Source organism: Crocodylus siamensis, chromosome 6 (genome assembly GCF_052110815.1).
Source record: "Crocodylus siamensis isolate JL-2025a chromosome 6, ASM5211081v1, whole genome shotgun sequence".
NCBI lineage: Eukaryota > Metazoa > Chordata > Crocodylia > Crocodylidae > Crocodylus > Crocodylus siamensis.
In genome coordinates, this window is record NC_143400.1 from 24,227,060 (window position 1) to 24,252,070 (window position 25,011).

Sequence of the window (25,011 nt, forward strand, 5' to 3'; positions counted from 1 at the left end):
AGCCCAGCTGGTGCCCCTCGTTCCCGCCCCGCAGCGCCCCGCAACTGGTGCCCCTCACTCCCCACCAGCAGCCCGCTACCCCCCCACAAAAGGGTTTCCCGCTGGCCGCATCCCAGCGTCACTGCAGCATCCCTCTAGCCCATCGCCATGGCAACGCGGCTGCCTGGAGACGGGGAGGTGGGAGGGGCGGCGCTGGCATGGCAACGGCGCGGGGAGGACCGAATTCCTGGGCTGCGTGGGGGGCGACAGGGTGCGAGGAACCCCCCCGAGATCTGCCCGGGGGGTCCCACAAGCCTGGGGGGAGACACCCCCAACCCCCCCAGTACACGGGACAAGAGACTGCGACGCGGCAGGGAGAGGGTTAAGCCGCGCACCCGGCATCGACATGGATGCCGCTGCCGCAGCCCAAACCCGCAGCCCGCCGCCCCGCCCGCGGTGCTGAAGGGACAGCTCCGCCGGGCCCGGGCACCGCCCCCCGGCTGGGGGCGTGTCTGAGGCCTGGGAAACTCGCGGCATCGGCCGGGACCAGACTCCCGCCGCAAGCCCGTGCCCGCGTGGGGGGGGCTGCCCTGCAAACCGCCCCGGGCCAGCTCCGGGGCTGCGCGTCCTCGTCACCTTGGGCTGCCCTTGTCCCCGGGGCGACTGAGACCCCCGGGTGCCCCCGCCCCCACTCTTCCCGCAGCAGCCCCGGAGCGGGGGAGGGGGCGCAGCCAGGGCTGCGGCCGCGAGTGAGCGGGGCTCGGAAGAGCCTCCACGTCGGGAGTGGGGGCTCCAGCAGGGCTGGGGGAGGGGACGTGGGGGGCGACCCTCAGCCTTTTCCTTCCAGCGCCCGGGGGTGACGACACGTCTGGTTTCACAGCAGCTGTCTCGAGCCAATGGGGCACGAGGCAGGACCCCCCCCACCTTAACATGGCTTGGCGGGGATCCCCCAGCCTGGCTTTTGCTGCGGGCGGGGGAGCGCAGGGCCGCAGCCCCCGCGAGAAGGGAGGAGCCCCGGGCCAGGGAGCAGGGCCGCGGCCGTCTGCAGGGAGGGGGGGGGCTCCTGCCCCCCCTCGCACGCCCGCGGCAATTTACATCTAAGTTGCATAACAGGCAGGGCCAACAAACGGGGGCGGCTTTCTCCCCCTTGCCCCCCATTAGCACTCCCCACTGAGCCCCAAGTCTCCGCCGGCTCCGGGACTCGAACCCCAGGCCCGCGTCTCGTGGGAGAGTCCTCGGCCCCCAAACAGCAGCAGCCGGGGAGCTCCGGCCCAGCAGCCCTGGGGGCAAGTCGGGAGGGAGGGGCTGTGGGTCGGGGGGAGGGGCACCAGTTGGGCTGGGGTCTCTGGGTGCTTAGGTAAAAGTCTCCGCTTCGCTCTTTATTGGGGGGGGGCAGTACTTTTTCCCCCTCTGACAAAAAAAAAAAGAACACAAAGCCCTAAAAGGGGCGGGCCCCACACCCTCCCCCACGCGTGTCCACGCCCCTCATCCCCCCCCCCCGCGGCCTCCTCCTTGCCCCACCCCCGGGGCGGCCCCGCCCTCCGGGCCGCAGGTGGGGGGGGTCGCACGTGGGATTGGTCCATGAGGCACAGCGGTGCATGGGCGGGACCTGGGGGCAGGGGGCGTGTCCTGGGTGCCAGGGGTGGGGTCAGTCCGGGGGAGGTGGGGCATCATCGGCCCCCCCACGCACAGGCAGGGGCGGTGGGGCCCGCAGCGCCTGGATGCGGCGACACTCGTGGCAGATCCGCACATGGGCACAGGGGGGGGCGGGGCCTGGCTCCGATGCCTGGGTCCCGCTGCCTGGGTACAGCTTCCCGTTGCTGAGGCGGGCATCACGGGGGGGCCGGGGGCCGCCGCGCGTGGGCGTGGATGCAGGCGGCACAGGCGTGCGGCGGGGACGGCGCCGGGCACGGGCCCGTGGTGGCTTCCGGCAGGACACAGCGCCACGCAGCTCCCGCAGCATCTCCTGGCACAGCGAGACCTGCAGGTGGCACATGGGGGTCAGCCTGGACACACGGGTCCCCGGACGGGGCCCACCGCCCCAGGGGTGAATGCCTGGGATCCCCAAGAGAATGCCCCCACCTGGCCGGACACCTGGGTCCCCTAGGATCCCAGCCCCGGATGCCTGGGTACCCCAGGAGAACCCCCTGCCCTGGCCCAGATGTCCAGCAGAGGTACAGCAAGGAACTGAGGCACCTGGGTTTTCCAAAAGACCCCCCAACCTTGCCAAGGTGCCTGGGGCCCTTGCTGTGCCCCACCTGGGTCCCCTCAAAGGACCCCCCCTCCCAGTCTGGGACACCTGGGTTCCCCAGGAGAACACCCCGCCCACTCGCTTCACCCTCCCAGGCGCCTGGGTTGCTTTGAAGGCCCCTTCCCCCAATCAAGGCCCGGATGTCTGCGCTCCCCGAGAGAACCCTCCCTCCCACCAACCTATCCTGGACACCTCAGTCCCATATGCTGTCTGTCCCCCGTGCTGCCACCGGCCTCTGGACACCTGGGGCCCCTGCTCCCCCGGTCTGGATCCCACGCACCTCCTGGGTCTCGGCGGAGCGGCGTGTGGCCCACACAAACTCCATGACAGCTACGAAGACGGCAATGAGGAGGCCGCAGACAAGCACCACGAAGATGCCCCCGATGTTCTCCATGCCCAGGCCTGGGGAGAGGTGGGGGGAGGAAGGGCAGCCTCGGACACATGGGTTTTCCCAGCCCTGACCCTCCCCTTGCTCCCAACCCAGCACCAAGCCCTCATCCCCAAACGCCTGGGTCCACTGCCCCCGTGACCGCTCTCCTGGGACACCTGGGTCCCTTCCCAGACCCCTCCCTGGAGACCTGGGTCCCCCCACCTGCCCAGTACACCTGGGTCCCTACCCTTGGCATGGTGGTCCTCCTCCTTGGGGCAGTGGCTGCCCTCCCACCACTTGCGCTTGAGGATCTCGAGCCGGTTGTTCTCCTGCAGCTGCAGGATGGCCAGTGTGATCTCATCTCGGAATGGCGATCCTAAGGGTCAGGGGCCGCAGTCAGAGGGCTCAGGCAGGGTTCCAGGTTGCCAGGCCCCGTGATGAGCCACGTGCTGGAAGCTGGCCCCACCCCCTTTGCCTTAGTCCCACCCCTTCTGCTATAGTCCTGCTCCCTACTGGCTTCATCCCACCCTTCCCAGCCACACCCTCCAGCTGAAACTCCACCCTCTCCCAGGCCAAACCCCACCTCTTTCCTCCATCCCAGGCACACCCTACCCCACCCAAGCCCCGCCCCTCCCAGCCACACCCTTGCCCCCAGCAGGCTGAGCCCTGCCCCCAGGCCCCGGGGCCTACCGAGGGGCATGCCGATGCCGTAGCCCTTGGTGTCGAGCAGGCCGCCGACCTGCGTGAGGTTGCAGTTGCGGCGCCGGTGGTACTCGTTCATGGTGGACTCGAGCAGGAAGGCATAGCGGGAGCTGAGCACCCGGGCCACCCCCTCCTCCGTGCTCTTCACGAACACGCTCGGCTGCTTGGACTGCATGTAGTTCCACATGCGCTGGTAGGTCTGGTACCGTGAGTTCTGCGGGGACGCAACGCAGCTCAGCCAGGGGCGGGAGGGAGGGGCACCAGGAAGGGGTGGAGGGGGCTGTGGAGCAGGAGTGTGGGGCACCGATATAGAGAGGAGTGGGCTGCAGGGTGGGAGTGAGGGGCACCAATGGGAGGGGAGGAGCTACGGGTCAGGATTGAGAGGCACCAGCAGGGCTGGAGCGGGGGGAGACATCCTGCCCCCTACATCTGATGGATTCCCCCTCCTCGGTTGTCTGGCAACTGCTGTCATGACAACAGGTTGCTGGAGCAACTGGATAGACAAAAGGGCCTGGAATAGCCTGGAGAATGGTCCTGCCCCCGCCCCCATTGCCATGGGCAACCTGATCTCCCCAGGCCCAGTGCATTCTGGGAAACAGGGGATGTCCCCTCTTGCTGCCCTTTCCCTTCCACCAGAAATGGTGTTGGCTGGGGGGCCAGGGCATAGAGACCACTCAGAGGTTGGGTTGTTTCCAGGGAAATGGGATGGCTGCCCCAGTGCATTGTGGGCACTGGGCCCCACAACCCCTGGGGTTTCAAATGGGGACCTCAGAAGAGGCAGGGGTCACTGGGTTGGGTGGAGGTGAGGTGGGCTGAGGTGTGTTGGGTGGAGGTGAGTCAGTCTGTATTGCGTTGGGTGGAGGTGAGTTGAGTTGGGTTGGGTTGAATTGAGGTGGCTTGGGTGGAGTAAGCTGAGGCGAGCTGAGCTGAGCTGAGATGGCTCAGGCTGAGGTGGCTTGGGTGAAGGTAAGTTGGGGTGAGTTGGGTTTAGATGAGGTAGACTGGATGGAGGTGGGTCAGGTTGAGAGAAGTTGAGTGATCTGGGTTGAATTGAGATGAGCTGACGTGGGTTGGGTTGAGGTGCATCAGTTTGTATTGGGTTGAAGTGGGTCAGGTTGAGGTGAGTTGGGTTGTGTTGTGTTGAGGTAAGTTGAGGTGCACTGGGTTGTGTTCAGGTGGGTTGAGGTGAGTTGTTGGTGGAAGCTCACGGGGGGGGGGCGGTACTCTCCTCTGCGAGGTCACGCCAGGGCCAAGGCCAAGACAGGGTTGAGTAGTGACCAATAGTGCAGGCCCGGGTGGGTCACAGTGCTGGCTCAGCTGGTTGAGTTGGGTGGCACTGGGCTGTATTGGGCCAGGGTAGGGCCCCACACGGCAGGTCAGAGTGGAGCTGGCAGGGGTGGTCTATTGGGTTGGGTTTAGATGAGTTCAGCTGGTTTGGACTGGGCTAAACTGGGTGGGGGGCCTCACCTGAAAGGTCATGGTGGAACTGGTATGGGTGATCTACTGGGTTAAGCTGAGTTGGGTTGGGTTGAATTGAACTGGTTGGGACTGGTTTGGACTCTGCCAGACTGGGGGGCTCACCTGGAAGAAGGTCATGGTGGAGCCGGCATGGATGGTGCCATATTCGATGTTGGTCTGGTCGGCCAGGTCGTCAGCCGACTCCACGGGCACCTCCATGCGCTGCACCGTGAGGAAGGCGGCCAGGTTGGCCGTGTAGGACGAGATGATGATAAGCGTGAAGGCCCACCTGTGGGACATGCCCGGCGTGCGTCAGGGGCGGGCCCAGATGCCCAGCGCACAACCAGGCTTGCCCAGGGCTGCGTCACAGAGGTGGGGCTGACATGCGTGTGCCTCCTACCCCCAGGCTGCCTGGAACCCACCCGCACTGAGCTGCCATCTTGGAAGAAGGCATTCTCCCCCAAACCCCCACTCCCTGAGGCACCATCTTAGAAGGACCCATGCTTCAGCTACCATCTTGGAAAGCACCGCCCCCCGTTTGCCATCTTGGAACAAACTCTGTCACCGCCTAAGCTGCCATCTTGGAGGAACCCCCAAGCTGCCATCTTGAAAGGGGTTCTTGTTCCCTCCTAAGCGGCCATCTTGGAAAAGGCTTTGCACAACCCACCCCCCCATCCCCAAGCCACCATCGTGTAAAGCCCGGCCCCTGCACCACCATGTTGCAAGTGCTCACCAGACCCCACTGACGCATCGCGTGGACAGGGCACGGGGCATGATCTCTGAGCCCTGCTGCATGAAGCCGCCCACAGGGAACCAGAGGCTGTTGCCCAGCGTGTACTGGTTCTCCAGCACGTGCGGTCGCTCCCGCAGGCAGGGGTGAGGGTTGTACCACTCATACGGACTCAGCCTGCAGGGGGCAGGGGGCAGACCCACGATGCCTTATGCCCTGGACCCTCCCCTCCCTTTCCCCCACTGCCCCCCAGGAACCCAGTACCCCTCCCATGATGCCTTGTGTCCAGCCCCCAGATCCTTTCCCCCTGCCCCCACTCATTGGGGTCTTACCTGGCGGCGAGGAAGAGGACGCAGCTGACAGCCAGGTAGGCCAGGAGCATGAAGAGCCAGACAGCCGGGGAGAAGGGGTCCAGGAAGGAGAAGTACCCCGGCTTGCGGCCCTGGGGTCAAGGGTCACCGGGCTGGAGCGTGAGCAACTTCCAGACCTCCTGAGCCCAGCCCAGAGCCCCCAGTCCAGCCTGGACCCCCACAAACCAAAACCCCCCAAATCTACCCTGGACCCTCTAAGCCATGATCCCCAAAATCCAGCCTGGATCACACAGGTCCAGTGCCCTCAAATTCAGCATGGATCCCCCATACCTAGAACCTCAGATCCAACCTTGACCCCCCAAACTAGAACCCCAAATCCAGCCTGGACCCCCAAACCCAGGAACCCCAAATCCAGCTCCCATGAGACTAGAACCCCCAAATGCAGCTGGGACCAGAAACCTAGAACCCCAGGACTAGCCCCCAGACTGCACCTAGACCCCAAACCCCAGCACCCCCACATCCAGCCCAGCCCCCAAACTTAGACCCCAAAATCCAGCCCCAACCCACACCTGAACCCCCAGACAAGCCCCCAAGCTCTGTCCACCCCCCTCCCGGCCCCATACCAGGTGCACGCGGTAGAGGATGCTGATGCCGAGGGTCATGAAGGGCTTGGAGAAGTCGATGACCTTCTCGCGCTCGGCCGTGATGGTGAAGGCTGCCACCGCCAGGTCAGCTTTCTGCAGGGGGCGGGGTCAGCGCAGCCCGGGGCTCAGCCCCATGTATCCCCATTGGCTCTGCCCACATCTACCCCCCCAATAGCTCCACCCACCTCCACCAGTGCCCCCTGCTGGCCCTGGCCCCATGTGTCCCTACTGGCTCTGCCCACCCACTAATAAGCTCTGCCCACTCCAGGGTGCCTCCTACTGGCCCCACCCACCCCTACCATCCCTTACTAGCTCCACCCCCTCCAGTACCACCTCCTAGTGTCTGTCTACTGGTTCTCCCCACTCCTACCAACCCTCACTGGCTCTACCCATCCTGAACTCCTTATATGGGCCTGTCCATTCCCCAGAGCCCCTGGTGGCCCCGCCTACTCCTACTAGCTCTGCTCATCTAGTGCCCCCTACTGGCTCTGCCCACTCCGACCAGCCCCCACTGGCTTTATGCACCCTGTACTACTTATATAGGACTCACACCCAGCAGCCGTAGTGGCCCCACCCACCCTACTAGCTCCGCCCACCCCTACCACCCCCCCACCGGCTCCACCCACTCCTACCACCCTGTGCTCCTATGGGGTCTACCCAGCTGGCCCCACCCACCCCTACCACTTTCTACTAGCTCCGCCCTCCCCTACTGTTCCACATACTCCTAGCACCTCCTATTGGCTCCACCCAGCCTGTGCTCCTTATATGGTCCCCCCCACACTGCCCCCCCACTCTATGAGCTCTGCCCATCCCCCAGTGTCCTCTACTGGCCCACTGCACCCCCAGCTCTGCCCACTCCTACCACCCCCATTGGCTCCACCCACCCTGTTAACTCCTTAGATGGGGCTCATCCCCCCTCCCAGCGCCCCCCACTGGCCCCACCACCGCATGGGCGGCCTACCCGGTTGATGAGCTCGCCCACCATGCCGGTCCAGGAGCCGTTGGGCTCGGGGGCGCCATAGAGCCCGTCCTCCACCAGGCGGATGTGGAAGCGGAACTTGAGGATGTCGGCGAGCTCACGCAGCATGTCCACGCAGAAGCCCTCGTATTCAGCGCCCGTGCCCGCCCGCCGCATCACGTACGGGTTCTCCTGCCGGCAGGGGGTGGCAGTGAGCTTCCTCCTGAGAGGACCAAGGGGCTGCGATCTTCCCCCCAGTGATGCCCTGAGCTTCCTTTGAACAGTGTCCTGGAGTTGTAAACTTCTCTCCAGTGGTGCCCTGGGTTTGCAAGCTTCTTCACCAATGGTGCCCTGAGGCTGTGAGCTTCTCCCTGACAGTGCCCTGAGGCTATGAGCTTCCTCCAAACAGTGCTCTGGGGTTGTCAACTTACCCCCCCAAAAGTGCCCTGGGGTTGCAAGTTTCCCCCAGCCGTGCCCTGGGATTGTGACCTTCCTCCTAGCAGTTCCCTGAAGCTGTGAGCTTCCCCGCAGTGGTGTCTTGGGGTTGTGAACTTTCCACTAACAGTGCCCCAGAGCTGTGAGCTTCCTCACAACAGTGCACTGAGGCTGTGAGCTTCCCCCCCGATGGTACTCTGGGACTGCAAGCTTCAACCCAACGATGCCCTGAGGCTGTGAGCTTCCCTCCAACGCTGCCCTGAGGTAGCAAGCTTTCTCCTAACAATGCCCTGAGGCTGTAAGCTTCCCACCAACAGTACCCCAAGGCTGTGAACTTGCCCCCTGCCCTGCCCAACCCCCCCCACCAGGCTCACCAGGATGGTGGTGACAACAAGGGTCTTGTTAGCCAGGGTGTCAGGGGCGTCCAGGGCCAGCGAGGTGGCGTTCATGGCCAGCGTTCGGTTCGAGTACCACACGCCCACCTGTGGGGAGGGGGACACAGGCTGTGAGGGGGCCTGGGGGCCCCCAGGCATGCTTTCAGGGATCCAGGGAAGCCTGGGGAGGTTCAGGGGTCCCTGGGGGGGCGGTCCTCACCTCGCGGTGCCCATCAGGTGCCTTCTCCAGCACACGCAGAGTGTAGTTGGTGCGCTGCCCCTTGCTGTTGAACTCCACGCGCCCTGTCAGCCCGTCGTACTCTACCTGGCCGGGGGGGGGGGGCGGGGCACGGGTAGGAACAGCCGGGAGGGAGGAACAAGGGAGGGGAACACTGTGAGAACAGCCCCCAGGGGTGTGTGGGGGGAACCATTTATGAGGCTTTGGCTGGGTTGGGGGGTGGGGCCTGGCAGAAGGGGCAGGGCCTGGATGGATGGGGTGGGATTTATAGGCTGGGGACTGGCTTGCTGGGGGTGGGGCCTTGGCAGATGTAGGTGGAGCTTATTCAGAGAGGCAGAACATTGGGGGTGGGGATGGGAGACTGGGGGCAGGGCCTGGATGGCTATGGGCGGGGTTTAGACTGGGGGTGTGATCTGTGTATTGGAGGTGGACCTGGATAGCTGAGGGCTGGGATTAGAGCCTGGGGGCGGGGCATCGAGGCTGGGGTTATGGCAGGGGCAGGCAATTGTCTTGGGCAGAGGGCCACTTACTGAGTTTTGGCAAGCCATCAAGGGCCGCATGACAGGCAGCCAGAAGCAGACTAATATTAGTTTTCTAAATTTTTTAGGGGCCCGCAGGCTGGATAGAATGGCTTGGAGGGCGACATCCAGCCCCCAGGCTGCATTTTGCCCACCCCTGGGTTATGGTCTGTGTCCTGGAAGAGCAGCCTGGGTTGCTATGGGGGTGGGGTCTAATACACTTTGGGTGGGGTTTGGGTGCCAGGGTGGGGCCTTTCATGATATGGGCAGGGCTTAAAGATTGCGGCCTGGGCTTGGGTGCCTGGGGGCAGGGCTTAGAATCTGAGGCCCTGGTCTTCATGCTAGCAGCGGGACCTGGATTGCTGTAGGTGGGGCTCCAGGGCTTGGGAGAGTTCTAGAGCACAGTGGGTGGCATTTGGGTGCTGGGGGCAGGGCCTAGATGGCGGGGGGTGGGGCAGGGAGGCGAGGGCAGGACTCACCATGCGGAGGTAGTTCATGAGGCTGGTGCCGTGCTGCCAGATACTGGCGGAGGCACAGGCAAGTTGGCGCACACCGATCTCCTGGCTGCGGTTCAGCTCCCGCACGGCGCCCACCACCACGTGCACTGCGTCGAACATCAGTGCCGCCGAGAGCTGCGGGGGCAGCTGTGAGCTTCCCCCAGCAGTGCCCCAGGCCTACGAGCTGCACCCCAGCAGCGCTCCGGGGCTGTGAGCTACCCCCAACAGTGCCCTGGGCAGGGGTGATGTGCAGGGGGTGCACGAGGCAGTGTACTCCCTGCAAAAAGGCGCTGCTGGCTCCGCCAGCCACGTCTGCAGGTGGTCTGCAACCCCTACTGGCCACCGCCGACAGCGGCTGCACGTGTCGCCGACCCTTGGTTGGCACTTGCCACCCTGTGTTCCCCCCCCACTGACAGCACCAGGGGCATCTGCAGGAGCTCCCGCTTTCTGCCACCACCATCGCTGCACTCCTGGCACTGCCGTGCCCCCCCAGCTGCTGGGGGCACGAGTCATTCATGGCCCCGGGGCTGTGAGCTACCCCCCAGCAGTGCCCCGGGGCTACGAGGTTCCCCCCCAAGAATTCCCTGGTGCTTGAGCTTCCCCCCCACAGTGCCCTGAGGCTCTGAGCTTCCCCCCAGCAGCGCCCTGGGGTCTCACCGCAGGGCCAGGGTAGGGGCTGAGCTCGCAGTTCTCACGCCAGGACATGTTGAGGCTGCGGACGAACTCCAGGTAGAAGGGGTGGCTGGTGTTGAACATGGAGAAGCCCAAGACATTGGAGGTTTCATCCACGATGCCATCCAGGTGGAGCGTGGGGAAGTCCTGGGGGAGGCACAGCATGGGGAGGGGCGTCAGGGGGCTGCAGGTCGGGAGTGAGGGGCACCGGCTGAGCTGGGCTGTCCCCCGCCCCACAACCACAGGCCTTACCATGGTGGTCAGGATGTACTTGTAGAAGGCCGATGTCATGCCGAGCTCCGACGCCTGGGAGAGAATGGGGGGGTGGGGTTCAGAACTCATGCGGTGAGCTTCTCCCCAGTAGTGTCCCCAGCCTCCCCAACTATTGTGAGCTTCCCTCCTGAAGTGCCCCCAGCCAAGACCTCCTTCAGTGCAGTAAGTTTTCCCCCCCCAACAGCATCCTAGGGGCTGTGAGCTTCCCCCATACTGCTTTGGTCCCGGAGGTGACCCCTCCGCCATGCTGCCAGCCAGGACATCCCAGTGCTACAAGTTTCCCTCCAACAGTGCCTCCAGCCAGGAACTCCCCCCCGCTGCAGCACTGTGAGCTTCCTCCAGTAGTGCCCTGGTCCCAAAGTTTGCAAGCTTCCCCCAGCAGTGCCCTGGTCCTGGAGATTGCAAGCTTCCCCAGAACAGTACGCTAGGGCAGTGCCCCCACTCTCCTCAAAGTATTGCAAGCTTCCCCCCAACAGTGCCCCCAGCCAGGACATCCCACTGCTATAAGTTTCCTGCCAGCAGTGCCCGAGTCCTGGAGGTTACGAGCTTCCCCCCCCAGCAGTGCCCTAGTCATTACAAGCTTCCCCACAACGGTGCCCCCAGCCAAGACGTCCCAGTGCTGTGAGCTTCCCCCAGCACTGCCCCCACCACTGGGGGCTCCAGCACCTTCTTGAGGATGAGGCAGGAGACAGAGGCATTGGCGTCGATGATGATGGTGGAGACCTTGTCGTCACGGATCTCCTTGAGTAGCGGCGTCGGGTCCTGGCTCTCGTCCAGCATCCGGATGGACAGCGTCTCCTTGGAGATCAGGAACTGCCGCACCAGCTCCTCCAATCGCAGCAGGCCTGGGGCATGGGGCCAAGGGGGGGGGTCACCCTGATGACCCCCATCCCCTCCCTGACCCCCAGCATCCCCTAAGGTACCCACCTGACACACTACTGGCCCCTCCAGCTGCATGCTTCCCCCCGGAGTGCCTTCCCCCGCCCCCCCCCCCCACGGGGACTCACACTCGGCCTTGGCACAGAGCAGGCTGGCAGCAGGCGTGTGGAAAGCCTGCAGCACCCGGGCCACGGCCAGGCTCAGGTCTTCGTTGCTGGGGTAGAGGCTGACAGCAGCAAAGCGCAGGTACTGCAGGCGAGGGGTCTCCTCTGGGCCCACCTTGATGTGCGGGATCTGGTGGAACCAGGAGCGGGGGCTTCAGTGCCAGGGGACGGTGGTCTGGGAAGGCACCCAGCTCTGGTGGGCAGCCCCAATCTGGGGGGGGGGGGACCGGGGCAACCCCCACTGTCCCATTACCTCCTTCTCCCCACAGATGTGACTGACAGTGGAGGCCGAGGCCGGGCTGGACGCGGGGCCCAGCACTGAGACGACACCCTTGGGCAGGATTTGGCACACTGAGGGTGGGGGGCACAAGTCAGGCCTTGCACACCTGGTTCTTGTACACCCAGTTCGCATGGCTCCTTGCATACCTGCACTTTGCACACCCAGCCCCTCATGTGCCCATGCTTCACACGCCCACCCGCTCACATGCCTGGCACCTTGCACACTCGCCCTTGTGCACCCAGCCCTTTGTACACCTGCCCTTGCATGCACAAGCTCCTTGCACACCCGCCACCTCGCACGCTCACTGGTGTCGGTGGTCTCGTACTGGCTGTCCCGCTGCAGCTCGAAGATGTCAACCTCCACACGAGCCTTGGCTGGGACCTCAATGATGCTGTTGATGTGCTCCCGGGCCAGGGCCAGGGCCAGGCGCTCCCCCCGCCCACACACTGTCTGGTCATCCAGGATGGCCGCTGGGGAGGGTGGAACGGGAAGCGTGGGGGAGGCCTGGAGACACTCCTCAGCCCTGCTGGTACCCCTCACTCCCAACCCACAGCACCCTGCCTCCCCCATCCCACTGGTGCCCCTCACTCCTGACCCACAGCCCCTGCCCCCCACCCTGTTGGTGCCCCTCACTCCTGACCCACAGCCCTTGCCCTCTCACCCTGCTGGTGTCCCTCATTCCTGATCTGCAGCCCCTAATCCCCCAGCCCTGCTGGTGCCCTCACTCCTGATTTGCAGCCCGCTGTTCCCCCTTACCCATGCGCAGGGACGAGAGGACCTGTAAGCTTCGGGGTATAAAGGTGACAATCAGCAGCAGCAGCAGTGGGGGCAGAGCCGGCATCTTCCTCCCCTCCTCATGGGGAAGGCTCGGCCGTGGCCCCTGCGCCACCACCTGCAGGGTGGGGGGAGAGGGTGGGAGCATCATGAGAGCCCTGGGGGCCATTTGGGCCCTTATGGACTCACCTGCCCCACAGAGCCCCCAGCTCTGGGGCACTGTTGGAGGAAAGCTCACAATGGAGGGGGACACTATGAGGGGGAAATTCACAATGGCGGGGCAGGGGGGTGGCACTGTTGAAAGGAAGCTCGCAGGCCTGGGGAGAGGCACAAGGGCACTGTTGGTGGAAGCTCGCAGCATTGGGGGACAGCTGCTCCGGGCACCGGTACCCGTTGCCAAGCAACCGGAAGCAGCGACCAAGGATGTGGCTGTTGCTAAGCAATGCTCCCCAGCAGGCCCCAGGCAGGGGCCATGAATGGGGCCTGGGGGGGTCCTGAGATTGCCCTGGGGGGCCACAAGGGTCCCAGGAATCTGGGGGGCAAGGGAGACCCTGATACCTGAGAGAACCCAAGGGGGACAGATGTGGGGATGGAGCCCAGGACAGACAGATGGAAATGCTCAGGGCCAGGTCCAAGCCCAGGCATGGACCCGTCTCCCCCCTGCCCTGACCCTCCTTCCTGACCCCCAGCCCCTTGCGCCCCCAGCTGTACTGGTTCCCCTCCTTCCTGACCCCCTGCTCCACCAACAGCCATGATGGTGTCCCTCACTCCCAGCCTGCAGCCCCTGCGCCCCCCATCCCTGTTCCTGCACACAGCACAGAAAATGTAGATGGGGTGACCTGGCTTTGGGGGGGAGGGCTCCATAGGAGCAGGTGAAAGGATCTCGGCCCAGGCTGGGGATGGTAAATGCCAGGCCCGGAGGGTGCCATCCAGGCCTGTGGAGGGATGGTGGGACCCTTCCCAGGCCCAGGACACCCCTGCCATCAAGGCCCTGGGCCAGCTCCCTGCCACTTGCCCCCAGAGCCAGGATCGGGCCCGGACTGAGGCCTCCACATCTTGACTGGGCTGGGGGGCAGGGGCTGCGGGCCAGGAGTGAGGGGCTCTAGGACCCCACAGATGGACCCACCCAAGACCCTCCTTTCTCTCCCCCCTGTGCCCCTCACTCCTGCCCCGCAGCCCCCCCAAGCGAGACTCCCGCCCGCCCAAGCACTTACGCAATCCGGGCCCCGTGCGGGGGGCCCCGCTCCAGTGCCCCCGCCCCCCCCTCGGCTCCGGCTGGGGGGGGGAGCATCCACGCGTGGGGGGGCTGCGGGGGGGGCGGGGCGGGCACGGCAGCAGCTCCTCGGCCGCGATGCAGCTCCAGGCCCGTGGGGGGGCAGTAGCCAGAGGACCCCCCCCTCCTCTGCGGCGGGGGGTCACGCGTGGGGGCCCCACGCACGGCGGCGGCGCCGCCCCATGGGGGTGGGGGGGGGCTGCAGGCCGGGAGTGAGGGGCACCGGCCAGCCCGGGGAGGGGGGCTCTGTGGAGGCGGCTTCGTGTGTGTGGGGGGGTCCCCGGAAATGGAGGGGGAGGGGGCTCTTCCGGTGAGGATGCAACGGGGTGGGGGTGCAATGGGGGTGGAGCCAATGCAAAAAAAGGGGGTCCCTCCCTCCCAGTGTGGAATGGGCTGCTCCAGGGGGGAGGAGAGGGGGCGGCGCTAGCTGCATAGTGATGAGCTGCCGCTGCCTGGCAACGGGGAGCGGGAGGGGTAAGGAGGAAGCTCACAGCCCGGGGGGGGGGGGGGCAGGACTCCCAGATCCCCGGACACTGTTGGGGGGGCAAAACTCACAGCCCCCAGGGCTCAGGGCACTTAGCAGGGAAGCTCACGGCATCGGGGCACTGTTGAGGGGGAAGCTGGCAGCCCCCAGGCCACTGTTGAGGGGGAAGCTCCCAGGTAGCTCTTAGCAACACGCCTCAGGGCCATGTCAGGGAGAAGCTTGCAGCCCCTGCTCTTCCAGGCACTGCTGGAGGGGAAGCTCACACCCTCCAGGGCAGGGAAGCTCACAGCCCCCAGGGAGCTCAGCAGGAGGGCTCAGGGTACTGTCTTGTGGGAAGCTCACAGCTCCAGGGCACTATCAGAGAGAAGCTTGCAGCCCTTGGGGCTCAGGGAACTAGGGCGGTGTGGGGAGCTCACAGTACTGTAGGAGGGAAGCTAATAGCCCCCAGGGTTGAGGGCACCATTATCATTCACAGCAGCAGGGCACTGTTAAGGAGAAGCTCACAGCATGGCTAGGGCACTGTTGTGGGGGAAGGTCACAACCTCCAGGGCTCAAAACACTGGAGCTGAGAGCTCAGAACTCACAGGCACCATTTGGAGAGAAGCTCACAGCCCCCAAGGTTCAGGGCACTGTTGGGAGGAAGTTTGCAACCCTGATAGCCAGGATTGGTGGGGGGGAGACCAACAACCCCCACTGTAGATCCTGCAGGGGGGGAGCCCATGAGAGTCAACCTACACTGGATTATCCAGGATTAGAAGTAATCCCATTGGGGTCAATAAAGCTACTTCCAGGATGGGAGAGAAGGGGGCTGGGGTGCATAAGGGTAGCCAATCAGGACTGGGGACCCCCTCCCCCACCCTCATCAGACATGCCCCAGCCCCACCCCCCCGCCCCCAATTAACCAGCTGAGGCCCAAATTTCCAGTCTCTTAGTTTTAATTAGAACAGGAATTAACAAGACCTGGCCCCAGAACCCCCCAACTGGGTGGGGGGGGGTGCAGGTAGTGTGGGGGGGAAGCAATTGCTGCAATAGAAAAAAAAGCCCAAATGATTGGGGGGCCAGGGCACAAGGAAGGAGGCAGGTGCCAGGGCAACACAGAAGCAAAGGCAGAACCACAGCTTGGTGGGCAGAGCCATGGTCAGCTGAGGGTGGAGCCTGCTTAGACCCCACCCCCAGAACAGAGCTGGTCCGGAGGGGGGTGGAATCCCTGCCACACTAACTGTGCCCCAGGCCCTGCCCACAAAGGACAGCCCACCCAGGGGGAAGAGCCACAGCCATGTATGGGTAGAAGCCCACCCCAACCCTGCCACCCACCTACAGCCTGTCCAGGGGGTAGAGCTAGGGCTCTGTTAAAAAGGGCAGAGCCCAGCCCTCAAATGCCACACATCTGGGGGGGGGGGCCTTCTCAAACCACACCCCCATTTACAGTTCAGGGAATAGGCCCTGGAGAGGGGCAGAACTACTCAGCCCACCCAACCAGGGGGACAGACCTGTGGCCAGCTGAACCCTCCTGGCCAACCATTCAAGGGACAGAGCTGTGCCCTGGTCAAGGCAAGCCCAAGCCCTACTCAGCTCCTGACCCCGATCTCACATGCAATCCAGGGGGCAGCTTCTGGCAAGGGGGGGCACAGAGCTGCAGCCTCCAACCATCAGCCCCCTAAGTAGGCAGAGCCCTGCACAAACCACCACCCACTAGGGGCAGGGCCCCACTCAGACCCCATCCCCCACATGCAGCCCATCCAGGGGGGCAGTCGCAGCTTCGGTAGCAGCAGGAGGTGCCGGGTAGATCTCGATGGTCTCCATGATGGCCAGTGCTGGTGCATAGTTGGCAGCTGGAGGTACAACTGGCTCCTCCTCCTGCTCAGGGATGGCAGCAGCAGAAGGTGGGTCTGGTGCCGCGGTGCGGCGCTGGGCCTGGTGGAGTTTGCGGTGCTTCCAGAGGTTGGAGAAGGAGCGGTAGGCTTTGGGGCAATGGGGACAGGCATAGGGGCGCTCTCCAGTGTGCGTGCGGCGGTGCTCAGCCAGGCGCACGGCAATGGCGAAGGCCTTGCCACACTGCTCACACTTGTACGGCCGCTCACCCGTGTGCAAGCGCCGGTGGTCCTTGAGGTGGGTGGACTGGCGGAAGGCCTTGCCGCAGTCCGGGCAGGGATAAGGCCGCTCCCCAGTGTGGATGCGGCGATGCACTTGCAGTGAGGTCTCCGTGCTGAACAGCTTCTTGCATTCGCTGCACTCAAAGCTCTTGGGCCCGGCGGGGCGGCGTGGTGCTGGCGGTGGTGGTAGTGGTGCTGGCACAGGCTGTGCAGCCCCAGCACCCGCCTCGTGCACCCGTTCATGCGCCCGCAGTCGAGCTGCGGTGCTCACCTTCTTGCCGCACGTGGCACACTCATGGCGCCGCCCAGCCTTGCCGCACCGATGCTCGCGCAGCTGCGGGGCTGTGGCAAAGGCAGCCCCACAGGCCCCACACACATGGGGCTGGCGCCCAGCGTGGCCCAGGCGGTGCACGTCCAGCAGGCGGCGAAGCAGGAAAGAGCGCCCACACTCGCCACACTTGTAGGGGTACTCACCCGTGTGGTGGTAGCGGTGCATGAGCAGGCGGTAGGGGCGGTGGAAATGCACACCACACTCGGGGCACTGGTAGGGATAATGCCGGCTGTGCACGAAGAGGTGCTGCTGCAGTGTGGAGGACTGAGTGAAGCGCTTCAGGCAGACCTGGCACTGGTAGGGCCGCTCCCCAGTGTGCGTCAGGCGGTGCCGCAGCAGGTTGGCCTGCGAGTTGAAGGCCTTGGGGCAGTCGGGGCAAGCGAAGGGGCGCTCCCCAGTGTGTGTCAGCAGATGGTTGCGCACATGCGACTTCTTCTTGAACCTCTTCCCACACGTGTGGCACTCATGGCGTCGCTCTAGCCCATGCACGAAGCGCTGGTGCCTGGCCAGCTGCAGCTGCTTGCCAAAGGCCTTGCCACATGCCAGGCACCGGTGCCCACCGCTGCCCCCAGTGCTGCCATCTGAGTAGATGATGGTCAGCGGCATTGTGTCCGGCGCTGGGGCCTCTGGAGCAGGCACTGGGGCCGGCTCAACGGGCACCGGAGCCTCAGGGGTAGGCAACAGAGAGCCGTGGGTGCGGCGGTGGTAGAGGAACTTGGTCATGTTGAGGAAGGCCTTCCCGCAGGGGCAGCAGTGCAGTGGGTTGGGCCCATGGGCGCGGCGGTGTGCTAGCAGCGCAGGCTCTGTATCAAAGGCCAAGCCACAGTCCAGGCAGAGCAGGCGTGACTCCCCACTGTGCTGCGCCGCGTGCTGCGCCAGGGCAGCTGGCGAGGGCAGGGCCCGGCTGCATAGGGCACAAGGGAAGGCGCCGCGGCGATGGGCACGGCGATGCAGCTCCAGTGCACGGGCTGTGGGCAAGGCCAGCTCGCACTCCCCACACCGGTGCGGGGCACCACCCTTCAGCTCATAGCTGTGGTCACCTGCAGGCTCCGCCAGCGCTGGCGCTGTGCCGTTGACAGCAGGGGGTGCTGCGGGTGCCAGGTGCCCAGCTTGGTGCTCCAGGAACTCCTTAGGCGTCTGGAAGAGTTGCAGGCACTCGCCACACTCATATAGCAGCAGCTGTACTGTGCTCAGGTCAGCAGTGCCACCCACTGCTGCTGCCTCCTCCTCTGGCTTGCGGTAGGAGTGCTCCAGCCGCACCAGTGCCTGACTCTGTGCTGGTGCCTCAGGGGCACGGTGGGCAGCACGGTGGGCCAGCCACACCTCCTGGCTGGTGAAGAGAGCTTTGCAGTCCACGCACTCGTAATGGATCTGCCCCGCTGCAGCGGCAGCGGGCACAGCAGACACCGCCTTGGGGGGCGCCTCGGCTTCAGGGCTGAGAAGCTTGAGGTGAACATCCTGGTGCTCCAGGAGCTGGCTGGGTGTCAGCAGCAGCTGCCCGCACTCCAGACACTGGAACTGGCTGCTCTCGGGCACGGCCACAGCCTGGTAGAGCCCGGCAGCCGCCTCACCTGCCAGGCCCAGCACCTCGTACCGTGGCTCGGGCGCCAGGTGGGTCTGCTGGTGTAGCACAGCCTCCTCCAGCGAGCCGTACAGTTGGCTGCACTCCGAGCACACGTACCGGTGTTCCATGAACACAAGCGTCTCTTCCTCCGGGGCCGCCATGGCGGCGGGCGGCACTGAGCCGGCGGGGAGGGGTGCAAGGACAGGGCTTGCCTCGAGCACTGGACTTCCAGGGGCCCCTCAAGCCTGAACGCTGGGGGGTTGGGGGGGGCACCAACCTGGCAGGCGGCGCCTGGGGGTCTCCAAGCACCTGGGGGGAAACAACCAGGCCAGGGGTCAGGCCGAGGCAGCTGGGGGCGGCCATGCGCCCCCGCCCGCGAGACCCTACAGGACCCCCCTCGAGGGGCTTCCCGAGGAGACCCCCTACCCCAGTGCAGCCCCGGCCCAGGGTGCCCCCTCCCGCGTCCCCGGGTTCCCCTCGACCCCCCTCACCTCCGCCTGCTCAAACCTCCGTCAGTCCCCAAAGAAAACGCCGCCCCACTGGCCCATTGCTGCCCCCCAATCCGCGGGCGTCTTACTGCGCGGCAGCCAATCAGCGCGCGCGGCGAGGCGCAGCGCGGCGCGGTGACGTTAGAGCGCGAGGCGGGACCCGCCATGTTGAGGAAGCTCCACCCAGGGCGTTGGGTCAAACCATTGTGAGGGGAGGCGGGGAATGCGAGGCAAACCACTGGCGGGGTTAAACCATTGTTACACACGCTGCAATGCGGAGTGGGGCTTGGGCTGAACCAAAACGAGAGGGTTGACTGGGGGATTGGGTTAAACCATTGTGGCTTTCAGCCAGCCCACGCAGTTAACCAGGGGTGGGGTCAAACCATAGAAGCAGGCACTGTAGGGGGGGTTGAACGGAACCATTCTGGGATGTTCATGGGGTGGGTCAAACCATTGTAAGGCTCGATGTACGGGGGGTCTAATCCGTGTGAGGCGGGAATAGTGGGCCGGGTGAAACGATTGGTAAGGTTTGCAAAGTTGTATTGGTCAGACCATTGTGAGCGAGGGGTATTAGGGCAAGCCATCTTGAGAAGGTTTCTAGGGGGACTATTGGGTCAAACCATTGTGAGGATACCCCGAGTGTATAGAGTAATACCATTTGAAAGGGGTGTTTGGGTTAAACCACGCTGAGAGTTGGGGGAGGGGGTGATAAGGGCGCTTGGACCACACCACTGTGAGGGTCATAGGGGAGGTGGGACAAACCACCCTGCCAGAGGCTGTGGGTGAGAATGGATGAAACGAATATGGGGCAGGGGGGAATAGGCAGTATCGGACCAAACTAACAGGAGTGGAAATTATATGGTGGGGGAGAGGACGAAACCAAGATGAGACATCTGGGAGTGGAGGTTGGAAGAAACCAATGGGAGAAGAAATTTGGATCAAACCAATCTGACGGAATTATAGGGGAGACTGGCCTGAACCAATAAAAGGCAGTTACGGGGGGTGGGGTAGGGGGAAACAACAAATTGGAACAAATCAATAAAAAAAAAGACTGGAGGCGCATTCGACCAAACCAATATAAGTGTGGGGGGGGGGGAGTCGGACCAAACTAATGTGGCAGGGGACAGGGGGCAGTGAATCAAACTAATATGGGTCGGGGAAGGGAGGCATGGATCAAACCAATATGGGTTCTGGGGGGTGGATCAAACTAATGTAGGTTCAGAGGATGGGAAGAGAACTGGACCAAACCACTGGAGATTGCAAGGTGGGTAAATAAATTACTCCCAGGCTCATACAGCCTCCCCCATGGGCAATTTCCCATCCCACAGCACTGGGATCCAGACCTGGGGTCCAGTGAGCTAAAGCAGGAGGTCCTGGGAGCTGGGTTCTCCCCCCCCAGCAGTGGTGAGTCCACTGGAAAGGGCAGGGCACAGACATTGGCCTCAGAGGGTGTGGTCTGGGCAAAAGGGGTGGGGCCTGGAAGGGGGCAGGGCTCAGGGGCTGTGGGGAGCACATGGAGCTTGGGGCCTCGGGGGCCTGAGGGGACAGAGGCAGGCAGAGGCAGGCGTCTGTACACGTCTTTATTGTTCCCCGAGGGCGACACACGCAGTTACAAAAAGGTCATTAAAAGAAGCAAGAAAAAACCACGAACAACGAGAACGAGCTGGGAGACTGGATCGCACACACGGCTACCCGGGTGGGGGGCAGGGTGGGAGGGCAGAGGCGTGGGGGTAGGGTCCCTATGGGTGGGTCTGGGGGTGTTCCCCTACCAGCTCCAGCCACCACCCCCTCACCCCAGAGAGTCACTTGTACTGGAGGAACCCAGGCGTCTGGGCCCCCAAATCCCTCAGAACCGTACCCCAACCCCTCTCCCCAGCCCCACTCCCACTCCCTTCCCAGAGCTGGAGAGAAGCCAGGCATGCGGCCCCCTGCTCTCACCCCCAGCCCCACTCCCTCCCCACAGCTGGGAAAGAACCCAAATGTCCTGGCCCCCAGCCCCCCCCTCCGTAGCTCTCACCCGCCTCCCCCTGCCCTGCCAGAGCTGGAGAGAATCCAGGCTCCCCCCTACCCTGATCTCACCCCCCAGACCCCCGCCAGAGGGGAGGAGATGGGGGCAGGATGTGGAGGGCAAGGAGGGAAAGGAGGTAGGTCACAAAGGGAGCAGAGCTAAGGCAGGAGAGGAGGGGCCAGGGCAAAAGGGGGAGGGGCTAGAACAGGGAGGGAGGAGCCACAGGTAAAAGGGGTGAGGCTAGGGGGTCACGGGGTCAGCCCCCCACGGCCAGGTAGCGCATCACACAGGAGACACCAGCTGGGGACAGAAAACCACAGAGGTCCGGCGGGACCCACGCATACTTGCTTGCACACTCGCCTTGCATGCCTGCCTCGCACACATGCCTCGCACGGCCCCTCAGCCACAAGAAGAAGAAGAAGAAGCAGCTAAAATCCCCATTTCTCAAGGACAAATAGTTAAAAATATACATTTTTCCTTTTTTTTCCCTTTCCCCCCCTTTTCCCCCCTCCCGGCCTTCTCACACGACTGCCAGTGTGAGATGCAGGGGGTGGGGCTCAGGGGGACCCAGCTCTGCCCCCTGCTTGGTGACATCACGGTAAGTGTTATTTTGTCATTTTTTTCTTAATTCTTATTTTTTTAGCTTTTTTTGGCTTTTTCGAGGGGGTTTTTTGGTTTTTCGGCTTCTTTTTTATTTTTTTATTTTTTTATTTTTTTATTTAGTCTCTTATAAAAAGGTAGCAGGGTTGTGTGTGGTCAATGAAACATCTTTGGTTTGCTTGATCTGCCCTATGCCCACCCTGGCCCTGGCCTGGGGGGGAACTCCATGTCCTAGTCTCCCCCCACAGCCAGGGCCAGGGCTGCTCAGTTGTGTCCCAGGTTGGGGGAGGGGGGTTGTAGGGGGGTCTCCAAAGCCCTTGGGTCTTGCACATGAAGCCCCTAGGTCAAGGGCATGGTGGGGGTGGCGGGGGTTTGGGACCCCCACAAATATAGATGGGTCTGGGGGGCTGGATAGGCAAGAGGCCGGCATATGTGTATGTTGTGTGTGTTCCGGGGGGAGAGGGCAGATGACTGGGTCTCGGTGTGTGTGGACAAAGTTATGTGTGTCCAGGCATGGATGTGTGTGTGTGTCCCCTGGATGCCAGGGTTTGTGTGTGAGTGCACACAGACGTATGTGCACATGTGTGTTGGTAGGTACGAGGGTGTCCTGGACACCTGGGGGTGTCAGTGTGTGTGAGAGAGGGGAGACTCAGACACCTTGGCTCTGTGCATGTGTGTGTGTGTCCTGGAGGCCAGGGTTCATGTGTGTGTACACACATGTATATGCACATGTCTGTAGGTAGGTGTGACTGTGTCCTGGACACCCAAGGAACATGTGTGTGTGTGACAGACTTGGACACCTGGGCTCTGTGCATGCGTGTGTCCCAGAGGCCAGGGTTTGTATGTGTGCACACAGATATATGTGCACATGTATGTAGATATGTGCATGTGCATCTTGGACGCCTGAAGTGTATGTGTGTGTGTAAGTGTGAGAGACTTGGACACCTGGGTTTTGTGTGTGTGTGTATGTGTGTGTGTGTGTGTGTGCATGTGTATGAGAGAGGGAGAGAGAACCAGGTGCCTAAGTGCTGTGCGCAAGTTGGTATGCGTGTACCTATCAGTATATGTGCAAATGAATGTGTGTGTATGTATGTGACCTGGATGCCTGGGTTATGTGTGTGCATGTGTTCTTGCACATAAACCAATATGGGTGTGCATATCAGTATATGTGCACATGAATATTTATGTGCATGTGTGCATGCGTTCTGGACACCTGGGTTCATATGTGCAAATGTCCACGCATGCGCGTCTCTCACACACCTGGATTCTCTGTGTGTGGGGTGGGGGGGGGACACCTGGTTCCGTGTGTGTGTGTGGAAGAACTGGGTTCCGTGTGTGCGTGCATCTGTGTGTGTGCGTGTGCATGTGTGCACATGCCGGCCAAAGCAGCCGGGGCCCGATCCGGGAGGTGCTTGTTTTGGGCTCTCTGGGCCTGGCTCGGGCTCCGTCTATCTCTGTCTGTGCATCTGTCCCACCTGCCCCCCCGGCCCCCCTTCACTGCCCCCACCTGAGGGTGTGGGGCTGGGGCCCCCTTGACACTGGAGCAGACAGGGTGAGTCTGCCCAGAACAGGGAGGTGGGGAGTGGGAGGGCCCCCACCCCATGACCTAATAGGCTGACATGGTGTAAAGACTTTGGTATCTCTTCTGCCCTTGACAATGGAAGAGCAAGTCCCGCCCTGTAGAGAACAGGAAGTCCTGCCCTGATGCAAAGAGGAAGTGTGCCTGGGAAAGAATGGGGAAGCCTTGCCTATATGCAGAGAGGGCCCACAGAGAAAAGGAAGTCCCTCCCTACAGAGAACAGGAAGTCCCACCCACCCTGCAGAGAACAGGACATCCCACCCTACCAAGAACAGGAAGTCCTGCCCAGCAAAAAACAGGATGTCCCACCCCTTCCCAGCAGAGCACACATGGCCCTGTCACCCCAAGGATGTGCCCCACCCCAAAGAGGAAGGAAATTCTGCCTTGCCACCACACAAGGACCCCCCTGACCCAGTCAGCACACAGGAAGTCCTGCCCTCAGCCTTGTTGGAACAGGAAATCCCACCCTTTTGTGCTCCTGAGAAGTCTCTGCCTCCCGGCTCCATCCTGGTCTCCCCAGCTTCACCTCTTTCCCCCCATTCCAGGCTTGAGAGCCTTGGGGACACCACGAATGGCCACCACAGACCGGGGCAGTCCATTTCCTTGCCAGCCAACAGAAACCTAGAATGCTGGGAGGAAGCCAGAGCAGCCACCATCAAGGTGGCTGGTGCAGCCTCAGGTCCTGCCCCACCACCACCACCACCACCAGGAGACCTCATAGGCAGGCCAGGAGCACAACAACATCCAGCCCCAGGGGCAGGGCAGCCAGCCCAGCCCAGACAGCCACCAGCAATGTAGAACACCAGGAGATGATCTGGGGACACCTAGAATGCTAAGGGTTGCCCTAAATCACGAAGGGCCATCAAGAAAGCCACAATGTGATCTAGAACATCAAAGCCATCTAGAATGCTAAGGGGTGACCTGGGTAACCAAGGGCCATCTAGACTGCCAGAATATGATCTAGAACAGAGATGTTCTAGAACCCCATATGTCATCTAGACCCCACTCTGTGATCTAGAACACCGGGGATATCTAGAAACTTGCTAAGTAATCTAGAACACTGTGGGCCATCTAGAAACCCGCTGTATGTTCTAGAACAACATGGGTCACTCTAGAACGGTAGGCGGTGACCTAAATCACCACAGTCTATCTAGAAAGCCACACAGTGGTCTAGAACAGCAACAACCATCTAGAATGCAAAAGGTGATCCAGATCGCCAAAAGCTCTCTAGATCACCAAGAGATGATCTAGAATACCAAAGGCCATCTAGAAACCTGCTATGTGATCTAGAACACCAAGATTTGTCTAGAAACACAATATTTGATCTAGAACTCCAAGGGCCAGCTAGAAGCTATGAGGTGACCCGGACCACCAAAGGTCATCTAGAATCCCAGGAGGTGATCTAACACACCGGCCTTCTAGAAAACCATGGGCCATTTAGAACTGTAAGGGGTGACCTGGAACATCAAGGGATAGCTAGAGCACCAGGAGATGATCCAAAACACCAAGGATAACCTAGAACACCAAGGGCCTAGAGCACCACATGGTGACCTAGAACACCAATATATGATCTAGCTCACCAATGGCCATCTAGAACTCTAAGAGGTGACCTGGGCCACCTAGAGCACCACAAGGTGGTCTAGAGCACCGAGAGAACATCACAGAACCTCTAGAGCACCACAAGGAGATCTCTAACACCAAGGGCACCTAGACCACTAAGAGGTGCTTAGAACAGCAAGGGGCAAGCTAGAACACTGAGTGCCACCTAGAATGCCACGAGATGCCTAGGAAGCCAAGAGGCAACGTCAACTGCCACAGGCAACCTAGATCACCAAGGGCAACCCAGAGTATCTTGGGGCACCTAGAACACCAAAAACAACCTAGATTGCCAAGGGCAACCTAGAGTGCCAGTGGCAACTTAGAGCGCCTTGAGGCACCTAGAACACCAATGGCACTCTAGATTGCCTAGAGCCACCTAGAACTCCACAAGCACCTTGGACGCAAAAGGGCAACTTATAACTCCCCAGGTCCTGGAACACTGCCCCAGCTGCTCTGGTGTGGGGCAGGGAGGAAAGGGAAGAAGG

At 62.5% G+C, this 25,011-nt stretch overlaps 2 protein-coding genes across 5 annotated transcripts; both read right to left on the reverse strand.

The window, feature by feature from the left end:
• Nucleotides 1-1,350: 1,350 nt before the first annotated feature.
• Nucleotides 1,351-14,019, reverse strand: GRIK5 (glutamate ionotropic receptor kainate type subunit 5). 3 transcript variants are annotated; one of them, XM_090051788.1, is made up of 20 exons: nt 13,722-14,019; nt 12,490-12,625; nt 12,039-12,203; nt 11,707-11,804; nt 11,418-11,583; nt 11,077-11,255; nt 10,390-10,443; nt 10,123-10,284; nt 9,448-9,600; nt 8,433-8,537; nt 8,213-8,320; nt 7,428-7,595; nt 6,425-6,538; nt 5,823-5,932; nt 5,494-5,667; nt 4,884-5,049; nt 3,291-3,516; nt 2,848-2,976; nt 2,511-2,632; nt 1,351-1,960 (listed from the first exon to the last, which is right to left on the reverse strand). In XM_090051788.1, the coding sequence occupies exons 2-20, from the start codon at nt 12,572-12,574 to the stop codon at nt 1,628-1,630; spliced, it is 2,817 nt and encodes a 938-aa protein (XP_089907914.1). In that variant the 5' UTR covers nt 12,575-12,625; nt 13,722-14,019; the 3' UTR covers nt 1,351-1,627. The 3 variants fall into 3 exon arrangements, with proteins under 3 accessions (XP_089907914.1, XP_089907915.1, XP_089907913.1); XM_090051787.1 differs by having other exon boundaries at nt 1,352-1,960; nt 7,407-7,595; nt 13,722-14,018; XM_090051789.1 differs by lacking the exon at nt 5,494-5,667 and having other exon boundaries at nt 7,407-7,595.
• Nucleotides 14,020-15,181: 1,162 nt separating this feature from the next.
• On the reverse strand, nt 15,182-18,945 carry LOC149861740 (zinc finger protein 574-like). 2 transcript variants are annotated; one of them, XM_090054475.1, is made up of 2 exons: nt 18,830-18,945; nt 15,182-18,561 (listed from the first exon to the last, which is right to left on the reverse strand). In XM_090054475.1, exon 2 carries the CDS (start codon nt 18,411-18,413, stop codon nt 15,975-15,977), a length of 2,439 nt encoding a protein of 812 aa, XP_089910601.1. In that variant the 5' UTR covers nt 18,414-18,561; nt 18,830-18,945; the 3' UTR covers nt 15,182-15,974. The 2 variants fall into 2 exon arrangements, with proteins under 2 accessions (XP_089910601.1, XP_089910600.1); XM_090054474.1 differs by lacking the exon at nt 18,830-18,945 and adding an exon at nt 18,744-18,805.
• Nucleotides 18,946-25,011: the final 6,066 nt, after the last annotated feature.

Bases quoted from the DNA above. Each gene is read 5' to 3' on its own strand.
- LOC149861740 (XM_090054475.1), bottom strand. From the start codon at position 18,413: ATGGCGGCCCCGGAGGAAGAGACGCTTGTGTTCATGGAACACCGGTAC.
- GRIK5 (XM_090051787.1), bottom strand. From the start codon at position 12,574: ATGCCGGCTCTGCCCCCACTGCTGCTGCTGCTGATTGTCACCTTTATA. The intron at 11,584-11,706 runs GTAATGGGACAG...TGGTTCCACCAG, and splicing joins ACATCTGTGGGGAGAAGGAG to ATCCCGCACATCAAGGTGGG. The intron at 9,601-10,122 runs GTGAGACCCCAG...CTGCCCCCGCAG, and splicing joins GCCCCTACCCTGGCCCTGCG to CTCTCGGCGGCACTGATGTT.